The following is a 20,888-nucleotide window of genomic DNA, read 5'->3' as shown; positions in this document are numbered from 1 at the left end:
TGTTGTATCCAACACAGGCTATTTCCTCTAACCCCTAGGTGCTCACAGCAAGTGGCTAAGGGAGGATTTTTTAAAGAATAAGCTTTCGAAGGAAGTCTCCAAAAGAACAGCTTCAAAATGGAACCCTCTTACATTTAGAAGTCATTCAGTTTTGTAGACTTTCAGTACAGGGACCTCGTTAAAACCCTGCTGTAAGAACTCAGCACCAACATAGAGCGAGGAAGCCGTCTGCCACTACACAGATGATGACAACCTCTGCTGACCCAAGAGCCAGAATCAGCTCCTAAGTAATCCCCATGTGCTTTGATACTGGGCTTACTCAGTTCTGTATCTTCAGGCTTCTCAACATCTAAGAGCATTTCACTAAGGTCAAAAATCAAGGCTAAAAGAGATTTTCCTACCGGGCACTTTTCAAACATCATTCTTGTACATTTAATCTTTTATATGCTACAATACTGAAAAACTGGGAACTCCCTCAACATCAAATAATACTTTTTCAGTAATACAGGTTTTGGTGCATTCAATCAAAATATCAGGAAGCCATGAAAAAGGATCCTATAGATTTGTATTCACCAATATGGAAAGGTATCCAGGACATACTACCAAGATAAACAAAGCAGCTTAGAAAACAATGTGTGTTGTTTTATAATAAAAGTTCATATAATAACATTTTAAAAATTTAAAATCTACATTAACATGTATGCAGAAAAAAAGTCTGGAAGAATATTTATCAAGAGGCCAATAATTATTTCTGGGTGGTGAGCTTACAGATGATGTTATTTGTTTATTTTCCCTTTCTCAATTTCTAAGGTGATCATTTATGGCTTGAAAATAACGAATAAATATCTTTAAAGAATTCTATATATCCTCTATTGCTTAAAGTATTTGTACTCACAATGTCCTCTTGTTCGACTGTCAAGAAAAAAAAAAACAGTATTATCTCAGAATGAATGGTTTTTCATTCTTCTATTCTGCTTCTCTTGCACCAAATTTTTCTTAATACAAACCTTCTTTCCTTTAGCATGTTTACCAGCAGAATGATTCTGTATATGCCAAAGGCAACACCTTACACGACCTTCTATCACTATATGTATACTATCTCCCTATACCATATCATCAATAACACTGAATTAGTGTCAGAAGACCCATATGCCAACCAGCTGGAGAATTACAGCTGTGACCGCAGGAAAGCCACTTAACAACTCTGATCTTTCTGTTTCATCTGTCAGCAGCAAATGTAGGACCAAAGGAAAAACTAAATCAAGCAAGTGATGTGGCAGTGCTTGAAAAATTATTAAAACACAGTAAATGCCAGTTGCTATTTGCAGCAGCATCTTTAGCATCTCCTCCAAGAAAAATATTTTCCGATATTCCTGTCATAACAGCTCCTTCCCAACAGAGCTTGTTGGGAAACATTGTTAAAAGAATATTTGTGTGAAACATTAATGAGAAGATAGGTAAATGTAACAATCCCCAAAGTACAGAAGTTTCTTACTGTATTCAAAATGGGACTGAATAGAGCAAGGTCACAAGGTCAGGGAAGAACAAGGAACAACATGTTAAACTGACCTAGGTTCAAGACCCATCTCTGCTTCTTATGAGCTTTATAGTGTTAAATAAATTACTTCGTTACTTTAAATCTTAATCTCCTACCTGTGAAATGCCAGCAACAACAGGATGGATGCCATGGTGGTTTTCTTTTTTTTTTGAGACGGAGTTTTGCTCTTGTTACCCAGGCTGGAGTGCAATGGCGCGATCTTGGCTCACCGCAACCTCCGCCTCCTGGGTTCAGGCAATTCTCCTGCCTCAGCCTCCTGAGTAGCTGGGATTACAGGCGTGCGCCACCATGCCCAGCTAATTTTTTGTATTTTTAGTAGAGACGGGGTTTCACCTTGTTGACCGGGATGGTCTCAATCTCTTGACCTTGTGATCCACCTGCCTTGGCCTCCCAAAGTGCTGGGATTCAGGCGTGAGCCACCGCGCCCAGCGGTTTTATGATGATTAAACAAGACAAAGCAAATAACGTGCTTATCATAGTGTCTGGCATATAGTAGGCATTTCATCTTTTTGAAGGATACCACTCACTAACAAAGCCAAGATGTGCATCAATGACTCCAATTCTCAAAGAAAAGAAAATAACCAAAGGAGAATGGTCACAAAATGAAGTAAAATGCCAGATGTTTTTCTGGATGAAAGCACTGTATTTCTATTAATATGCTACCTACATATACCACTCTACCAAAAAACAAATGTGGTCTTTTCAGAAATAAGTTAAAACGGGTAAACCCTTACCAAAGACTAAAGCCTGACACTGCCCCTGGATTCATTCTATTACTCTTCTCAAAATTTGGTTTGAAAAAAAAAAAAAAAAAAACAGCAACAACAAAAAACACTGGTTACTATGGGAAGAAGCACATCAAAGATAACATCTAAACAAAAGGGCTTTCACCTTCCTCCAACTCCCAATAGCTCTTACTTTTATCTCTCTTCTTACTGCATTTATCACCCTCTACCTTATATTATGGTCACTTGTGCAGGATCTGATGTCTCCGCCTACATGGTAAGCTCTGTGAGTGCAGAAATCTTGCTTTATTCATCTTTGAATTTTCAACAAAGCCTTGCACAAAGAAAGCAGTAAATAAGTAGTTTGCTGCGGGGTGAAAAAGAACATGTACTAAAAAAGCATTGCGTAACTGAACACTATGCCCACACTATTTAACCTTTCAGGGAAAAAATTAATCAAGCCTCCCAGCCACTTGACTGGTAAGAATTATGCAATTAACCCTATTTTACAGGCTGGAGAACAGTTTAAGAATTCTAATTCCTTCTGAATAATGATGGAATTAGAATTCTGGCATACTCATGCTAAAACGGTGGTCAACTTTGTTTCTAATAGATTCAGCTTTCTTTATGAAATCATAATTGACTAAGTCTGTTCTTTATGAACAGACAAGTGTATCTTTTAATAACAAAACTAAAATAATAAATTGAATTAGGCAACAACTGTCATGCTGAAGGATTTCTGTTAAAATAAATATCCCACACTAGAGATCACTTTTCCCTACCAGCAGGAAGCCGCTGTGCTGATCTGGGGTCTTTAACTGGTCCCTCAAGGTCTAATGATACTGCTACATAATAACAAGGTAAATTCATGATGAGCAAGTTGATGGGACACACCATGCCAGCATAACTATGTAGGAAAATTGGCAGGACTGCCTTCAGCAAAACTGTAAATGCCATCCATAGGGCTGAGCTGTCCAAGTATGAACAACATCTAAAACAAAGGAATTAATAATTTAACTGAGAGATTTATCATTTTCCAAGTCACTGAGCCTAATTCTAATAAACATGTTTTGTGCTAAATGCATGACTATTTTATTTGTTGAAAGAATATACTAATGGAAAAATATTTGTACAATGTTTGACTCAAACCAGAAACTGTATTACCATCTCCTGACAGTATATAAATTACAAGGTGGCCCACTTGGTATTTTTCTCCTGAGATTAGTATTTAGGAGGATTTCCTTATCTTGTACTGGCTTTCTGATAACTCACTCTTTTTATATCGTAGATGACATTATGATACATACAATGGACAAGAGAATATTTGCAAAACACATAAAAGAAGAAGGCAAATCTGCATTTTAACGATCTCCAGGACTTAACACTGAGCCTTAAGGTCTAATGCTATTCTCCAATATTGCATGTAACAGCAAATTAAAGCAATAGTATATTTTTTTTCAAAGAAACTACCCTTTTGCCTCCTCAGATTTTTGCCTATGATCTCCAGGAATAAATAAATAGTGGAGAAATACACTACCTGTAGCCACAATGTATTTGTCATTTCTTGCAGAGTGTGACATTTTGAAAAGGGAAATATTTCCCAGTTTCCTACTTAACAGAATGAAGGTGTGCTTCTGGGGGAAGGAGTGGGGGTGTGTACTGAGGAAGGAAGCCATATTCCCAGCAGGTAGGGCTGTAAAATGCTATGTCAAAAAGAAAGTCACAGTGACCTTTCCAAGAGGTAGAGGGGGCAGCCACCCACATAGCATTAGTTAAGGACTGATGAAGAGTTGGCCTGAACTAAAGTCTCCTTCCCACCAGCCTGTGGAGCATAATACACATAAATATAAAGATAGGCTCAGGGAATAAGAAATGCAATAACCGACAGTCATGCATCGCATTGAGCAGTGATTCACAGAGTGAGGGCATATACAAATATATGTGTATGTGTACATATGCAGGCACATATGTGTGTACCTGTAGATATGTATATGTACAAATGCATACACATGTATCAGAGTCTTGAATGGAGATGGAAACAAATGATGAAGGTGCAAAAGAGGGTATGGATTTTTTAAAATCTCAAAAACATCAGCCAAAAGCAGTCTTCCTGCTCCCTATCACATAGGATGGTTTAGGAAATAGCTTGTTCAGGCAGAGAGGTGGTGCAAATGATCCTAGGTAGATTTCAAATGGGGAATGGGTATAAAGAAATTGTGTGGCAGGGAACAACACTGAATAGTGGGGTTTTGATACTCAGAGAGCTTGTAACTTTAAAGGCTATAAAAGAAGGAAGTCAGACCTTTGAGGAGTGCTGGGGTGAGAGAAGGGGGCAGGGGACTATCACCCTACACACAAGAGATCAGTTTGACAGCAATTCTATTACTCGTATTCCATTGCTATGCTCACAGAATCCTCTATGAATGTTTCGTTTTTATTCATTTATTTATGTTTTTGAGACGGAGTCTCGCTCTGTCGCCCAGGCTAGAGTGAAGTGGCATAATTTCCGCTCACTGCAACCTCCACCTCCCAGGTTCAAGTGATTCTCATGCCTCAGCCTCCCGAGTAGCTAGGATTACAGGCATGCATCACCATGCCAGCTAATGCTTGTATTTTTAGTAGAGACAAGGTTTCACCATATTAGCCAGGCTGATCTCGAACTCCTGGCCTCAAGTGATCTGCCCGCCTTGGCCTCACAAAATGCCAGGATTAGAGGCATGAGCCACCGTGCCTGGTTCTCTATGAATGTTTTTACATGTTGTGTTTCCTTAATTATCATCATGTGTATGCATGCATGCACGTGTGCGCGCGCACGCGCGTGCGCGCGCGCACACACACACACACACACACACACACACACACACACTCTTACATGCCAGGTCATTATTAATCTCCAGTGATCCCCGTTCCAGCCTGTTAATCCTTCCATAATCCTTTCACATTTCCCAGAAAATCTACTCTCTTGCTTTCCTACACAATTATTCGCCTCTGTTCTAAAACCTCCATCACCTTCTTTTCCTTCCTCACTCTCAGCTAATAACACTTCCTGTTTTACTGAGAAAACAGAAACAGAAGAAGACTTGCATGCAAGGTATAGTCTCTTTGCACCTCGACCTGCCTCCCCTGCCTGCCTTCCCCTGATGGTGGCTGCACCATCCAAGAGATGACCTCTCCTTTCTCCAGTCTAACTGATGTCTGGGGATCATCGCTGTTCACCTACTTGTGAACATCAGTCTTGCACTGTCCCCTCCCTCATTCAATTTTTCCTCCTCTATTGGATCATTCCCATTCACCTGTAAACATGATTTTTTTTTAAAAAAATCTTCCTTTACCTAATATTCTTATTGAGCTATCACTCCATAGTTTTGATCCTATGTTGAGAATTTCTCACAAGAGTTATCTGTACTAACAAGTTTTCTATCCTTGTTATCCCCTGTTCTCTCTTGTCAATCTCTTGACCACAATGGGACCAGGCTTTTGTCCCTATCACTCCACTGATAACATTATTGTAAAGTTCAAGCATGCACTTCATTTTGCAAATATACTTGATCTACTGATAGCATTTGATGCAGGTGTTCACTTTTCCTTTCTTCAAACACTTCCTCTATTTGGTTTTTAGGAACATCACTCTCTTCTCTACCTCACCAGCCTCTCCTTTCCAATCAGTGGATGCTTATCTATACAACACCAGTGATAGTACCAGCCCACTTCTCTTCTCTGCCATCTCTTATTCCCAGATGAGTCCACTCATTTCATAACTTTAAATGCCATAGGCACCAACAGTTCCCATATTTACATCTCTAGCCCAGACATCTTTGAAAAATAGACAAATGGGACCTAATCAAACTCCACAGCTTCTGCACGGCAAAAGAAAGTCAGTAGAGTGAATCGGCAACCAACAGAATGGGAAAAAATTTTTGCAGTCTACCCATCTGACAAGGGGCTGATATCCAGAATTTACAAAGAACTAAAACAGATCTACAAGAAAAAAACAAACAAGCCCAATCAAAAATGGGTGAAGGATATGAACAGACACTTTACAAAAGACATACAGGAGGCCAACAAACATATGAAAAAATGCTCATCGTCACTGGTCATCAGAGAAATGCAAATCAAAACCACATTGAGATATCATCTCACACCAGTTAGAATGGCGATCATTAAAAAATCTGGAAACAACAGATGCTGGAGAGGATGTGGAGAAATAGGAACCCTTTTACACTGTTGGTGGGAGTGTAAATTAATTCAACCATTGTGGAAGACAGTGTGGCGATTCCTCAATGACCTAAAAATAGAAATCCCATTTGACCCAGCAATCCCATTACTGGGTATATATCCAAAGGATTATAAATCATTCTACTATAAGGACACATGCACACGAATGTTCATTGCAGCATTGTTTACAATAGCAAAGACCTGGAACCAACCCAAATGCCCATTGATGATAGACTGGATAGGGAAAATGTGGTACATATACACCATGGAATATTACGCAGCCATCAAAAATGATGAGTTCGTGTCCTTTATAGGGACATGGATGAACCTGGAAACCATCATTCCCAGCAAACTGACACAAGAGCAGAAAATCAAACACCACATGTTCTCACTCATAGGCGGGTGTTGAACAATGAGAACACATGGACACAGGGAGGGGAGCACTACACACTGGGGTCGATTGGGGGGAAATGGGGGAGGGACGGGGGGGTGGGGAGGTGGGAAGAGATAGCATGGGGAGAAATGACAGATACAGATGAGGGGAAGGAAGGCAGCAAACCACACTGCCATGTGTGTACCTATGCAACAATCTTGCATATTCTTCACATGTACCCCGAAACCTAAAATGCAATTAAAAAAACAAAAAAACAAACAAAAAAAAGATTTATAGGAGGATACTTAAGTCACACAGCAGTGACAGAGCTGTCAGGGTCGACCGCCACCTTCTGGCAGCTTCCAGTGAGTTCTGTAGGGAGATGCTTTTTGAGCAGTACAGTAACAAGAGCTGATAAAAGTTCACAGTCACCAAGATGCAATTATCCGGAGAGGTTTTGAATCCTCAGATGCTTAAGGGATTGCTGGTCTGAGGGCAGCCCTCCACAAGAACTGGAGCAAGGTCCTATAACTCCTTTATCAGGAGGAGTGGCTCCTGCCCCAAGCCTGTCATACAGCAGGTATCTTTACGATACTGAATGCTGCCACCTGGGCCATGGATTCTTGTCCTGGTATAACTGTTTTTTCCTTAAATCATGCTCTGCACTGTGTCTGCTCCAGACATTCGTCCAACTATAAGCTGATTATTCCTTAATTCATGCTCTGTCCTGTGTCCACTCTAGGCATTCCTCTGATTATGAACTAAGATATACATATATATGTGTGTGTATATATGTGTGTGTGTGTGTGTGTGTGTGTGTATGTGTGCGTGTGTGTGTATATATGGAAATAACTGAGTGGCAAGATATTCTTTAGGCACTCATTCTACAAACTAATATATGATTATATATAGAGAATTATATAAGGGGAAATAACTGAGTAGTAACACCATAAACTGAGATATTCTTCAGGCACTAGTTGTGCCATGATTCTGCTTAGCTCTCCTTCCTTGGTACCTATATGGGGGGGGGTTACCCCCATTGAATAATCAAGTTCTTTCTCCCCAACCTGGAATCCAGTAATGGCTTACCACTTCCATTAGTCTTCACTCTGGTCCAAGTAACATCATCTTCACTATGTCATGACAGTAGCCTGCCAAGGGACTCTCACAGCCACCTAATATGCTTTCTACATGGTCTGTTTTCTATAAATCAATTGCAGCTCTCTGTTTAAAATTTTATTCAGATCATATCACTCTTCTGATCACAGGTCTCCCCTGGTTTCCCTCCCTCTAACAGTAAAATCCAAAGTCTTCACCACAGGCTACGCAGCCCTATGTGATTTGGCCCATGCTAACTCTCTATGCCTGTTACCTCAGCTCTGCCTGCACTGGTTTCTGGGCTGCTTTTTCCATTGCTTAGAACACACTTCCTGCTTCAAACCTTTGCAAGTGCTGTTTGCTTGGCTTCATGGCTTGTGTCCTCACTTCCATTAGGGATCTGTCTGTTGAAATATTACTTTATTTGGAGAGGTCTTCAGTGGTAGGCAGAATTCTAAGATGACACCAATGAACCGATTCCCTGATGAGCATGCCCTGCATCATCCCCTCCCGTTGAGCATGAACAGGACCTGTACTATGATGGGATGTCACTTCTGCAATTAAGTTATGTCACACAGCAAAGGTGAAGATGTAATTAAAGTTCCAAATGAGTTCATCAAAAGGGAGATTATCTTAGGTGAGGCCAGCTTAATCAGGTAAAAAACCTAAACAGAAATACTGAGGCCTTGGCGGTGAGGGTAGAGTTGGGGAGATGGTCTACAGCTGCTCCTGAACAAGGGAGCAGTTATGCTGTAAACTATTCATGGCCTGTAGGAGCTCAGGGCCTCAATCTACAACTGCAAGGGGCTAAATTCTGCCAGCAGCCCAAAAAGGCTTGGGAGAGGACCATGAGCTCTGGATGAGCATGCCTTAATTTCAGCCTGACACTGAACAGGCTACCCCACTCAACTGTGCCTGGACTTCCAACCTACCGAAACTGAGGTAATAAATGGGTGTTGTTTTAAGTTGCTAAGTTTGTGGTAGCTTTTCACACAGCAAAATAAATATATCTTAGATATACAGAATATCATTCTTTTCCTTCAGACAACTTGGTATATCAATCATGCAATTTGAATATTTGAATTTTTCCTCTCCCTGGCTCTAGAATGTGAGCTCCTTGAGGGTAAGAAGGCTGCCTTTTGTTTTTTTCTACCGGTACATTACAGCACCTAGAACAATGCCATGAACATAGTAAGTGCTCAATAAATATTTATAGAATGAATGAATTTACCATTTTCATTTACTTTAGAACAAAGTGATCACAAAAAAGTAATAGCATTTAACTTAGAACTTTCAAAGGCTGTTTCTCAAACTGAAATAGAAGGACATCCCCCTTCCACCCTACTTCAACAATAATTTCTGAGAGAGTCATGAGTTCACAAATAGGAAAAGTAATAGGCTAAATAACTAGTCTGTAAACACTTAGTGAAAAAAAAATATATACCAACTGCTATGTATTGAATTGTGCCCCACTCTGAAAAAGAATTCATATGTTGAAGACCTAAACCACCATGTGATGGTATTTAGAGATGGGGCCTTTGGGAGATAATTATGTTTAGGTGAGGTCATGAGGGTGGGACCCAAGAGACACCAAAGAGCTTGCTCTCACTTCCTTTCTACCATGTGAAGACTCAGTAAGCAGAGAGATAGCTACAAGCCAAGAAGAGAGCCCTCACCAGAAACCAGTCATGCTGACATCCTGATCCCAGATTTCAGCCTCCACAACTGTGAGAAAATAAATTTCTAATGTTTCAGATGCCCAGTCTACGGTATTTTTTTAAAGGCAACCTAAGTAGACAAACGTACCAACAATTAGATGTCAACATGCGTTCACAAAAAATAAGTCATACTATAATACATTTCCATTATTTGAAAGTGTTCATATGTTGTTAGATTCAGGAAAATGCCATTAATGTGGTACATGTTAATTTCAAAAACATATATAATAGATACCTTTATGAAAGCCTTCTGAATAACTGGTTAGATGTCCACTAGAAGACAGTAGAGTCCACTGAATTTGTTGCTGGTTAAATAACTGTACCAAAGAACATTAATTCATTGTTGAAAGTCACTCCAACAGTGAGTGGTTTCTAACAAATGTCAGAAGACTCTTCTCCCTCAAACTACTAAACACCTGAATCAATGTTTTTGGTAAAAATTAAAAGGCAGGTTAATCACATTGGCAATGGACATATATCCAAACACTGGAACTAATATGACACATTGATGATCATGATTGAAATACAGTGGACAAGAAATAAATCAAAACCATCAGGTTCATTTTTAGTGATAAATGATAAGTTGTATCTAGAGCTGCAGTTCAGAATTAGGCGTGGTAACCCTTTAAAAAAAATCAGCTGTTTTGTTTGGCTGCCGAGTGATGCTCAACATATCACCAATGTGCATGGATATTTCAAAAGGCAATGAAAACTCGGGCTGATTTAGGTGAAATATAAAGTGTGGGTTACAAAAAAAAAAAAATCAGATGATCTTAATGCTGCATTACAGCCTGCTCAGAGCACATCTAAAATCCTGTATTTAAATATGGGCGCTACATACAAAAGGGACACAAAATAACCCCATAAAAAGAGTTATGAGGTCAAATTGGTTTTAAAGAAAGTTAAACAAATTCCTTTCCTGTAGAACTTCTTAAAATATTTGATATATTAATATTCCTTGTGATTTCCAAAAAAGGTGTCTGTGTGAGCATGTGGGTATGTGTGCACACGCACAGATGGATGAACACCGTGCATTGTTTCTTGACATATTTGAACATTGGATCCCTTCTTCCTGGAGCATCATGTACGACTAGTTATCTAAGCCACAAACAGTAAAACAACCTACACCCACAAGAGAAAATACAACAAAGGCAGAAACAGACTAATTAAAGGTGAGCAGGTAGGATTCCAAGAGCAATATAGAGAAGCTGTAGTACAAGAAAAAGGCTCAAGATTCTTATAGTATTTTGTCTAAGAAAAGAGAAAAACATGCCTTGCAAATATACAAATGGGTCTCAGAAAAAATAAGGGAATGCATTTGTCTTATATTGCTCTACTGCCCAGGGCAAAACAATATCTAAAGATAAGGCTCAGTAGTATGTGTTTTGACACATTTTCCAGGAGACTTTTATCTGGACAGCCCAATACTTCCACTAAGGGGAAGAATTACAGCCCACAGAAGCCCAGAACAGAAAAGTCAGTTTAATCTTCAGAAGGAGGAAGAACCATCAAACAATTAAGCCTTTTTTAGTATTAAAGGGGCAATCATGGAGAAAATGTGAGCTTTAGTATGCACAGAAGCTAGGTAAACATCCAGAAGGGACTCTAAAAAAAAAAAGATTCCTGCATATATAAAGTAGGTGATTGGACTGTTGAATTCTAAAGGTCACTTCCAACACTGCATGCTCAGTGGGCTAGACTAAAACCTCAGTTGTCTCGCTTACCACTGCACTTCAACGACAAACACGAACCTGGCACAGAGCTCCTGGTGCAGAGTGGGCTCCTCATAAATATGGGCTGAATTAATAAATAACTGAGCAAGTAAAATATAAATGAAAGAAGTATCTGATTCTAAAGTCAAACGAAAAGGGAATGGGCTATCTCATTCTTTAGTGATTGCTAAATTCACTAACTGTGAATCATAATCAAGGCTTCTCTCAAATATAAGGAAAACAGCCTTGTAATAATTTCACTTCTTGACTGTGAAATCAACTCTGAACTGAATCACACTAAGGGTACTGTGGGGTTCCCCTGATAAGTAGGTGAAAATGCACTGGAGACTATAAATGACCATCAGAAATGAGGAGTGATTATGGTGCTGATGATCTACTCAGATGGACTCTGGTAACACAGAGGGGTAGAAACTAACCTTGAGGATGAGCCTGCTTTTTGTACCTACAACTCTGAAAATGCCTCGTGCTTTATTTGTTAATGGTGAGAACATATGCATAAACTTCTTTTAAAACGCCTTTAAAGATGTGACAGTATTCTGATGGAACTGGTAAAACTAAGCTGTTTATAATTAGTTCAAACAGTTTTCCTTTGTCTTGAGATACCAAATTCTTAGCAAAGAATATCACAAAGATGAACCTTTAAGTTTAAAAAAAAAAAAAAAAATCCTTAAAACGGAAAACGCTTTCATTCACTCGACTCCAGACAAAGACCATACTGTCAGGCACCATATTTGTAGCCATTTCCTAGAAGACTGAGATTTCTTTCAAAATATATCTGTCATTTCTCCACAGCGGCTGATCAAACTTGCCACTGAAAAATGTTCTGAACAGGCAACCTGTAGTACAAGCATGGTTTATTTCTGTCAGAGACCGACTGCTGAAGTGTGAAAGAAACTCATTAAAAATCTCTTACTGTGATCTTACATTGGAAAAAAAAAAAAAAAAAAAAAAGAAACCTAAGAAAGAAAAGGCAAGAAAAAAAAACTTAATGAAAGGTACACTGAGCCTGCAGACACACTCATATGGTGCTTTTCTTTCTTATTCTTCTTTAGCAAGCAATTAGAAGAGCACAATTAGCCCTGGGAATGCAGCATACACTGGTGGTTTGGGGAAATCAAATAAGCTAACGATTTTATTTTATGCTAATATTATGAAAAGTTATCAAAGGAGATTTAAAAATTGTACTATAGGAAAAACAGTGCAGAATAAACAACAGTATTACTTACCTTAATCTCAAAACAAGGTTCACGGCACAAGCAGCAGCTTCTCTGTAGTCTTCATTAGCATTGGGTGGGCCCTTAAAAAAGAAAACAGCAAACGGTGTTACAAACAGTATCAGGAAAGGAATGAATAAAATCACAGTATCACTTGATTCATATAGCTGTTTCTTTCTGGAAATTTCAAAACTAGATCCTTATACACACAGGCCTTGTTTGGCATCGTAACACCTGTGTGAAGGCTGTAATGGTACCTAATTCCCACCACAATTGTGGATATGAATGTTTCATACAAAAAGCCTCAACCTTAGGATGGGCATCATGAACAACTTGCATAAGCTGTAGTAAGTCCAAAGAAGCATCAGCTACCTAAAGTGGCACCTCACAACCCACACCATGGACTGTTACCATTGAAACCTGGGGATCACAAAGCCTGGGAACCTTAAACCCTGCAACGCAGAGGAAGGTGGAACCCAAAATATTCAGCCACTGTTTATCTCTCCTGCCTTTCTCACCTAGAGCCCATTTTCTTGAATATTGATCATTAACCATGAACATCTCCACCATACAGCCTCTCCCTATTCTCAGGGAATTCCGGGACATGAGTAGACCTTATTATTGGAGTACAAAAAATAAGGCATTTCAGGTCAAGACTTAGCTCTGCCACTGACCTGAAATGTAACCATGAGCAAGTCATTCTCTGTATCTATTTTCCCATTCACAAAATGGGAATAACGTCTGCCTTAAAAGGTTGCTGGGAGAATAAAACGATATATATGAAAATGAGTCATAAAATGCTCTCCAGTACAAGTTATCCTAATCCCTCTTCCTGTTTCCTTTACTCTCTTTGCCCTCGGATCCATTATTTTTCTTAACTTGCCTTTCATCACTCAACCAATCCCTACAGTTTATCTCAAGGTCTTTTACTGAGTTGTCTGATCCAGCGTAAAGAGCTAAACTGAATCCTGGCTCGGCCTCTAGCCAGTGGTGTGACTGTGGGGGAGCCACTTCACCTCTGCAAGCCTTTACTTCTTCAGCTATAAAATAAGGGCCCAGCAAAAGCTATCTGACCTCAAACAGGCTTCCTGACTTCCTCACGCCAACAAAATCACTCTAATTATCTCTCCAGTATATGGCTATTTTGTAAAACACAGACCTAGTAAAACAGAAATGAATTTAAATTGAATATGCAGAGTTTGAAAGAAAGCAAATTATGATCCTGATGGTGGTGATGCTTTATAGTACAACCACTTTGAGAACAAAAGGTCTTGCCTGTTAATTATACAGCAGAACCAGAATGCAGGACTGTGCTCTGGTTCTATGCCCCTAGGTCTTTGCCCGGATTGCTCAGCATCCCTCATCACCACCCACCATGACTCACAGTACACATCTTCTGTCCAATAACGTTAATAAATACGCATTATAAATGTGTGTCACAGTCACTGGACTATTATTTTTACAAGGCAAGTTGTAGAGATGAATTGGCCCATAAAATTCAATGATAACAGAATTAGGAAAACAGGTTATAGAAATCCAACCAGGAACAAAAAAGAAAGTATCAATTAACCACAATGTTCTGTGGCTGGAATATAACAGAATGGTGTCATTTTCTTTCCTTTTCTTCTTTTCCACAGTACCAGCAACTTCAGGAGCAGTGTGGTCATCAATTCTCACCTTGAACCTATCATTTAAAGGTTGGAGGTCCCACAAAGCATGGTCAATAGCAACCTATTTAAAAAGAGACCTTATAAGCCCTTGATTTGGAGACACTACCTTGAAATTGTGTATCTTTTAAAAATGTTGGGTTTTTAAAAAAGATCTGTCTACAAATCATCTCAAACGAAATGACCGGCAGAGAAACATACCTGAGAGTCGTGCACAGAGAGGGACTGTATTTGTTCGGGGATGGTGCTGGCGTTCACTGCAATCTGTTAAGAGAGGCACCATTACAGCATTCAAGAAAGCCCAAAGGAGACAGACAGGGTGAGTGCGGTTACATTAAGTCAGAATTATCAGATACAACAGTTTTCAAAAGATCATAAAGCAGTATTTCCCATAGTGTGGCTCTTTGACTACCTGTGTTAGAATCACCTAGAACAAGTGTTAAAGACCCCTGGCTCCTCCCAGCCTATGACTCAGAATTCCACAGAGATGGAAGAGAATCTGTGTCTCTACCAAGTTCCCCAAATAACCCTCATTGTGTTTTAAAAGAACCCCACTAAGCTAAAGTGAAAAGGCATGAATTATTGGATATTTTAAATATGATAACTGAAAGACGTCCTAGGATAATTTTTTCTTATTGCACAATTTCATCGAAGGTTAATGGACCCTCAATGAAAGGATGTTAGCGTTCATAAAACCTTCCCCTTTAGTCGTAACTATGAGCAATTATTCACGGTATTTCAAAAATACATCAGGATAGTTGCATTTTTAAAAGACACTGACCCAAGAGAAGTGCTAAAGTGATAGGCTATGCTCATCTCTCAAAGTCAGAAACCCAACCCTAAGGTTACAACCACATTATTTTCGCCTCGAGCTCTACTTTTGTGAACTCTGCCCTGGAGCAAAACTGGAAAAACAAAAAGAAACTCAAAAAGAAACAGCAATCAAAATGAACAAAAAGGATCTCCCATTTCTAAACCTACAATCATCAAAAATTCTTTGTGGCAAGAGCTCTCTAAAGTTTAAGAGCGTAACATTCTTACTTTTCATGCTTCTTCCAAAATAACTATGGTAGTACTGAAGTAATAGGGAGAAGTGTATTAATGTCTGCAATTTACTTTAAAATGCATCAAAAAGTTAAGGTGGACCGAAGGATGAAAAGATGGATATATGTGATAGACAAGCACAGTAATGATGATACCTAGAGTATGGGTATAGGGGGTTCACTATAAAATGTTTTAATGTTGCTGTATTTAAAATTTTTATAATAAAATGTTAGGAGGAAATGACTATGTTAAAAGAACAGTCTGTATTCATTAACCAGCCAGATGATCTGGGCCTACTCCAAGTGATCTCTTGCAAAGAATCTTTCAGGGTGATTCCAGACTCTTAAATTTGTGATACAACCAAAGGCCACATCAGTACTTGCAAATAGCATTTTAACTTCCTTTAGTCAAAGAACTCCTGTAATCTGAAAAACCTTAGTGGCATTTACTTAGAGGTGAAAACTTCTCTTTCCCTTGGGGAGACCCATCTCCTGCCCTGTACAATCATCAGGATGGAGAGCTAATCAACTAGGCAGGGGGCTGGAAACCCCCACACATCCTGCAACTTCACTGTGTAGGTGTAACCCTGAATACAATGAAGGGACCAGCCTCCACTCTGATGCACAAAACAATGTGGTAATCCCTTAGAAAGTGTGCCAAGACGCACAGGAGAGCTGCACAGGGAAGTGATATAGTTTGGATATTTGTGCCCACCCAAATCTCACGTGGAAATGTAATCTTCAGCTGGGCATGGTGGCTCATGCCTGTAATCCCAGCACTTTGGGAGGCTGAGGTAGGTGGATCACTTGAGGCCAGGAGTTTGAGAACAGCCTGGGCAACATAGCGAAACCTCGTCTCTGCTAAAAATACAAAAATTAGCCAGATATGGTAGTTTGCACCTGTAGTCCCAGCTACTTGGGAGGCTGAGGCACAAGAATCACTGGAACCCAGGAGGCAGCGATTCAGTGAGCCAAGATTATACCACTGCACTCTAGCCTGAGTGACAAAGTGAGAGTTTGTCTCAAAAAAAAAAGTCATCTTCAGTGTTGGAGATGGGGCCTGACAGGAGGTGTTTGGATCATGGGGTGGATTCCCTCATGAATAGTTTGGACCATTAGTTAGATAAGTGAGCTCTAACTTTTGAGTGCACACGAGATTTGGTCATTTAAAAATGTGTAGCACTTCCTCCCCACTCTCTCTGTTGCTCCTGCTTTAATCAAATTATGTGCCTGTTCTCACTTTGCCTCTGCCATAAGCAAAAGCTCCCAGAGGCTTTCCCAGAAGCTTAGCAGATGCCAGCATCATGCTTGTACAGGCTGCAGAAATGTGAGTCAATTAAATCTTTCTTTCTCAATAACCCACTCTCAGGTGGCAATACAAGGATGGCTTAATACAGGTAGCTGCTGCACAAAACATCTTCCTGGACAACCAACTGCATTCCTCCAAGTGTCACCATTACCAATCCACTGTATGGGATTAGGACATGGTTTTTTTGGGTATACTCTTCTAAGTGTAAAAACTTGTAAGAAAGCTAACACATTAAGCAGCTGTCAATTTATCAGGGTTTTTCTTTTCCTTTTAAACAATTTTCTATAAGATGGACATTTGAGAGAATGAGTATTTTGATAGGAGGCTATATTAGTCCACTTTCATATTGCTATGAATAACTACCCAAGACTGGGTAATTTCTCAAGAAAAAGGGGTTTAATGAACCCACAGGTCCACATGGCTGGGAAGGCCTCACAATCATGAGAAAGTGAAGGAGGAGCAAAGGCATGTCTTACGTGGTGGCAGGCAAGAGAGCATGTGAGGGGACTACACTTTAAAAAATCATCAAATCTCATAAGACTTATTCACCATCACAAGAATCCCACAGGAAAAACCCACCACCATGATTCAATTATCTAGCACCTATCACCAGGTCCCTCCCGTGACATGTAGTGATTATGGGAGCTACAATTCAAGGTGAGATTTGAGTGGGGACACAGTCAAACCATATCAGTGGGGGAAGAAAAGAGAATGGATTAATGTTGACCACCACCATGGCAACAGATATGGATGGTGACCTAGGACAGGTAAGAGAAGAAAAGATCTCAGAATGGAGATAAGAGACAACATCTGCTTTCCAGTTTTTCATAGAGCTCTGTCTAAGGGCTGGGCACAGTGGCTCATGCCTGTAGTCCCAGCACTTTGGGAGGCCAAAGTGGGCAGATCACGAGGTCAGGAGATTGACACCGTCTTGGCCAACATGGTGAAACCCCATCTCTACTAAAAATACAAAAATTAGCTGGGCATGGTGGTGCATGCCTGTAGTCCCAGCTACTCGGAAGGCTGAGGCAGGAGAATTGCTTGAACCCCGGAAGGCGGAGAGTGCAGTGAGCCAAGATCGCGCCACTGTACTCCAGCCTAGTGCCTGGAGATGGGGTGAGACTCTGTCTCAAACAAAAAAAAAAAAAAAAAGAAAAGAAAAAGAAAAAGAGCTCTGCCTAATGAACTCCTTTTCTGTCTATGTATATACTATAGCTAAATGCAATGTGCTATCTTGGATTGGATCCTGGCAAAGACAAGGGACATTAATAGGCAAACTAGTGACAAGGGAATAAACTCTGGGGCTTAGCTAAGGGTTAAGCAGCAATGCTGGTTTCTGAGTTGTAGCAAATTTCTGAGGATTACATAAGAAGAATGAGGGAGACTGCTAGAGGAGTATATGGAAATTCTGCACTCTGCAACATTTCAATAAACAGAAAATTATTCCAAAATCAAAAGGTCATTTTCAGATATACTGTAGATTTCTGAGGACAAATCTACCTTTCCTCACAACTACTCAGAAGGCCAGTCACCTGCAATAACACCTTTTAGAAAGTGATATCATGAAAGTATCAGGTTAAAGCAGTCTGTGATAACTAAAAATAACCATAATAAAAGTGGAAGAAGAAATCAAATCTCTCTCTGCATCCACATATGGCTATAAAACAAACATGTTTGACAGCTTACAGGCATTTGGAAACCACATTTTCATAGAAATAATTTTTAAAAGCTAACAGTAGTCCTAAAAAACATGTGACAATAGCAATCAGTAACATAAGGGGAAAAAAAGTTTTCACATTGCATCTAATCTCTAATAAAATTAACTCAATTTAAATACCAAATGTATTTTCTCCTCAGAGCAAAATCCCAGATTTAGGAAACAGAAACATTCCCATAATTAGCCAAGTCTACATTCTTGATAACAAAACTTTCAGTATACCTTTTATGTATATCCGTATACCTTTTGTGTATAAAGGTTTTGGGCTTCAGCCAAAAACCTCTCCCACCTGCTTCATTGCCCTTGATTAAATAAAGACATCTTTTCCAAGAGATTTCTGAAACATTTTCTTTTTTCTTATTTTTATTTTGGAAATTTCTCATAGATATTTAAAACAAATCTTCAGGAATTTTGAGCACACCAGCTTCCTAGATTCCAGTCTGGACTTCTGGATTTGAGGGATTTGTGCAGTTTTCCTAGCCAGTCCTTGTTCCTAGCTGTGAATCAGAATCTTGTGAGCAGCTTTTTAAAAATCAGAGTTGCCTGGAAGTCACTCCAAATTATCAAATCAGAATCTGTGGGTTGAGTCTAAACATTGCATTTTAAAAGGTTTCCAGCCAACATTGTGAATTGTTTATTTTCATGTCACCTAACTGAGATGCTGCTATAAAAAAGAATGTTACTTTAATAGAAGCCTTAGCAAATGCCTTCCTGTTAAACGAACCCAAATGAAACTATAAATTTAAAGATGAAGTCAATTTCACTTTTTATATGGAAAATTAGGATATAATGCAAAATCGACAAAAAGTCATAAAACATGTATTTATTATTTTAGAGTCTGACAAAGAGATTCCAAATCCACTGGTCAAAAGAAGATCAATGATGGGATAACAGTTGAAAAGTTTCATGTAAGCTAAAAAGCTATATAAGCTAGGAAATACTACCAAAGGAAACCATCCATGCAAATACCAACCCTCTCTCTGAACCCCAAAGAGATTAAAAGTGTCCAGCTAGCGGGCTCTCTTTGCTTTTATGAAATTCCCACAGTGCCTAATACAGTGCCATATGGAAATAAAGCACAGATTAAATATCTGTTTAATCAATTAATGTTATTAGTATTAGGATTATTATTAACCTTTAGTCTTCGCTGGCTTCCATCAACCAAGTAGAATATGATGCTAAACAAATGAAATGAGGATGAACTACCTACTTGTTATAAATTATTAATTACTAGTGGGTAACTAATACTTCGGTATTTCTAAAATATCAGGTTAAGAACACAGGGCCAAATTTTTAATGTTGATGGCTATGCATCTCAAGCTAGATCTGAATCCCAAGATAAGTAATGCAACTCTAAAACCTTACAGATTATGCTGGAAATTCTCTTAGATTTAGAAGGATCTGCAAATATGGTCCAGGATGAGGTGGATCTTCTCAATGTCCCTCTGACTAACATCCCACTCTGGCCTTCTCAATCTTCTCCAATTAGTACTGTAATACTTGGACATTCTACCTCATACTTCCTAGGAGCCAAACACTCATTAAGCATTCCTAGTGTCGCATATTCTCACTCACAAGTGGATGCTGAACAATGAGAACACATGTGGACACAGGGAGGGGAACATCACACACTAGTGCCTGTCGGGGGGGTTGGAGGCTAGGGGAAGAAAAGCAAGGGGGTGGGGGGCTAGGAGAGCAACAGCATTAGGAGGAATACCTAATGTAAATGACGGGGTGATGGATGCAGCAAACCACCATGCCAAGTGCATACCTATGTAACACACCTGCATGTCTGCACATGTACCCCAGAACTTGAAGTATAATAATAATAAAATGTATATGTATATCCCTAGTGTATTGTAGTATCTTACTCTGTCTAAACATGGTACTAACAAGACTACTTTTCTGAACTTGGCATCAATTATATAATGTCTTCTGATCACTTCTGACTTACTCATAAATACTATATGCCAACTCATACACCTGTTTCATGTTTGTCTTTCAGTGCATACCCGATTCATGTCATCCATGTACATGTACAGTGATTACTAGATGCGTCATATTGTTCATTTTTTTCATAAAATACTATCTCAATCTTCTAGTGGCTTATAGTCAAAAAACAACTAAATTGCAAATGTAATGACAAACATGAAAAAGCTTATTAAAATGTAAACACTCTGGCATCCAAATGTGTTACTTGGCACAGATAAGCATTTTCACTCTCAAGTTGTTTACAGGTATAAAGTGCACTGTCAAAGGCTGTATACACTGACTATTGATAGAAACTGCAAAAATTCAAAATCAGCAGACACATAGAGCAATTCTAAGTACCTACAATTTACTTATCTATGTGCCCACCGAAATACATACACAAAAAAGTTAAGGGAATGATGTGTGTAATGGCAGCCTAAGCGCTCACCAAAAAGGAAATGGTTAAATAAACAATTTTCATTCATCTAATACAATACTATGTGTCAGTTAATTAAAAAAGGGGCAGATCTATAGTTCTTAAAGTAGA

General features: G+C 39.2%; 1 protein-coding gene across 1 annotated transcript in view; it reads right to left on the bottom strand.

Annotated features, from left to right (window-relative positions):
- Nucleotides 1–20,888, bottom strand: part of STK39 (serine/threonine kinase 39) — a 315,215-nt gene that overhangs the window by 118,384 nt on the left and 175,943 nt on the right. Inside the window, exons 13-14 of the mRNA XM_039470095.2 lie at nucleotides 14,503–14,565; nucleotides 12,647–12,717 (exon numbers count right to left, since the gene is read on the bottom strand). Coding sequence (XP_039326029.1) covers nucleotides 12,647–12,717; nucleotides 14,503–14,565 — 134 coding nt within the window. The remainder of the gene's footprint in view (nucleotides 1–12,646; nucleotides 12,718–14,502; nucleotides 14,566–20,888) is intronic.

Source organism: Saimiri boliviensis, chromosome 5 (assembly GCF_048565385.1).
Source record: "Saimiri boliviensis isolate mSaiBol1 chromosome 5, mSaiBol1.pri, whole genome shotgun sequence".
Lineage (NCBI taxonomy): Eukaryota > Metazoa > Chordata > Mammalia > Primates > Cebidae > Saimiri > Saimiri boliviensis.
This window is presented reverse-complemented; position numbering and strand designations above follow the sequence as displayed.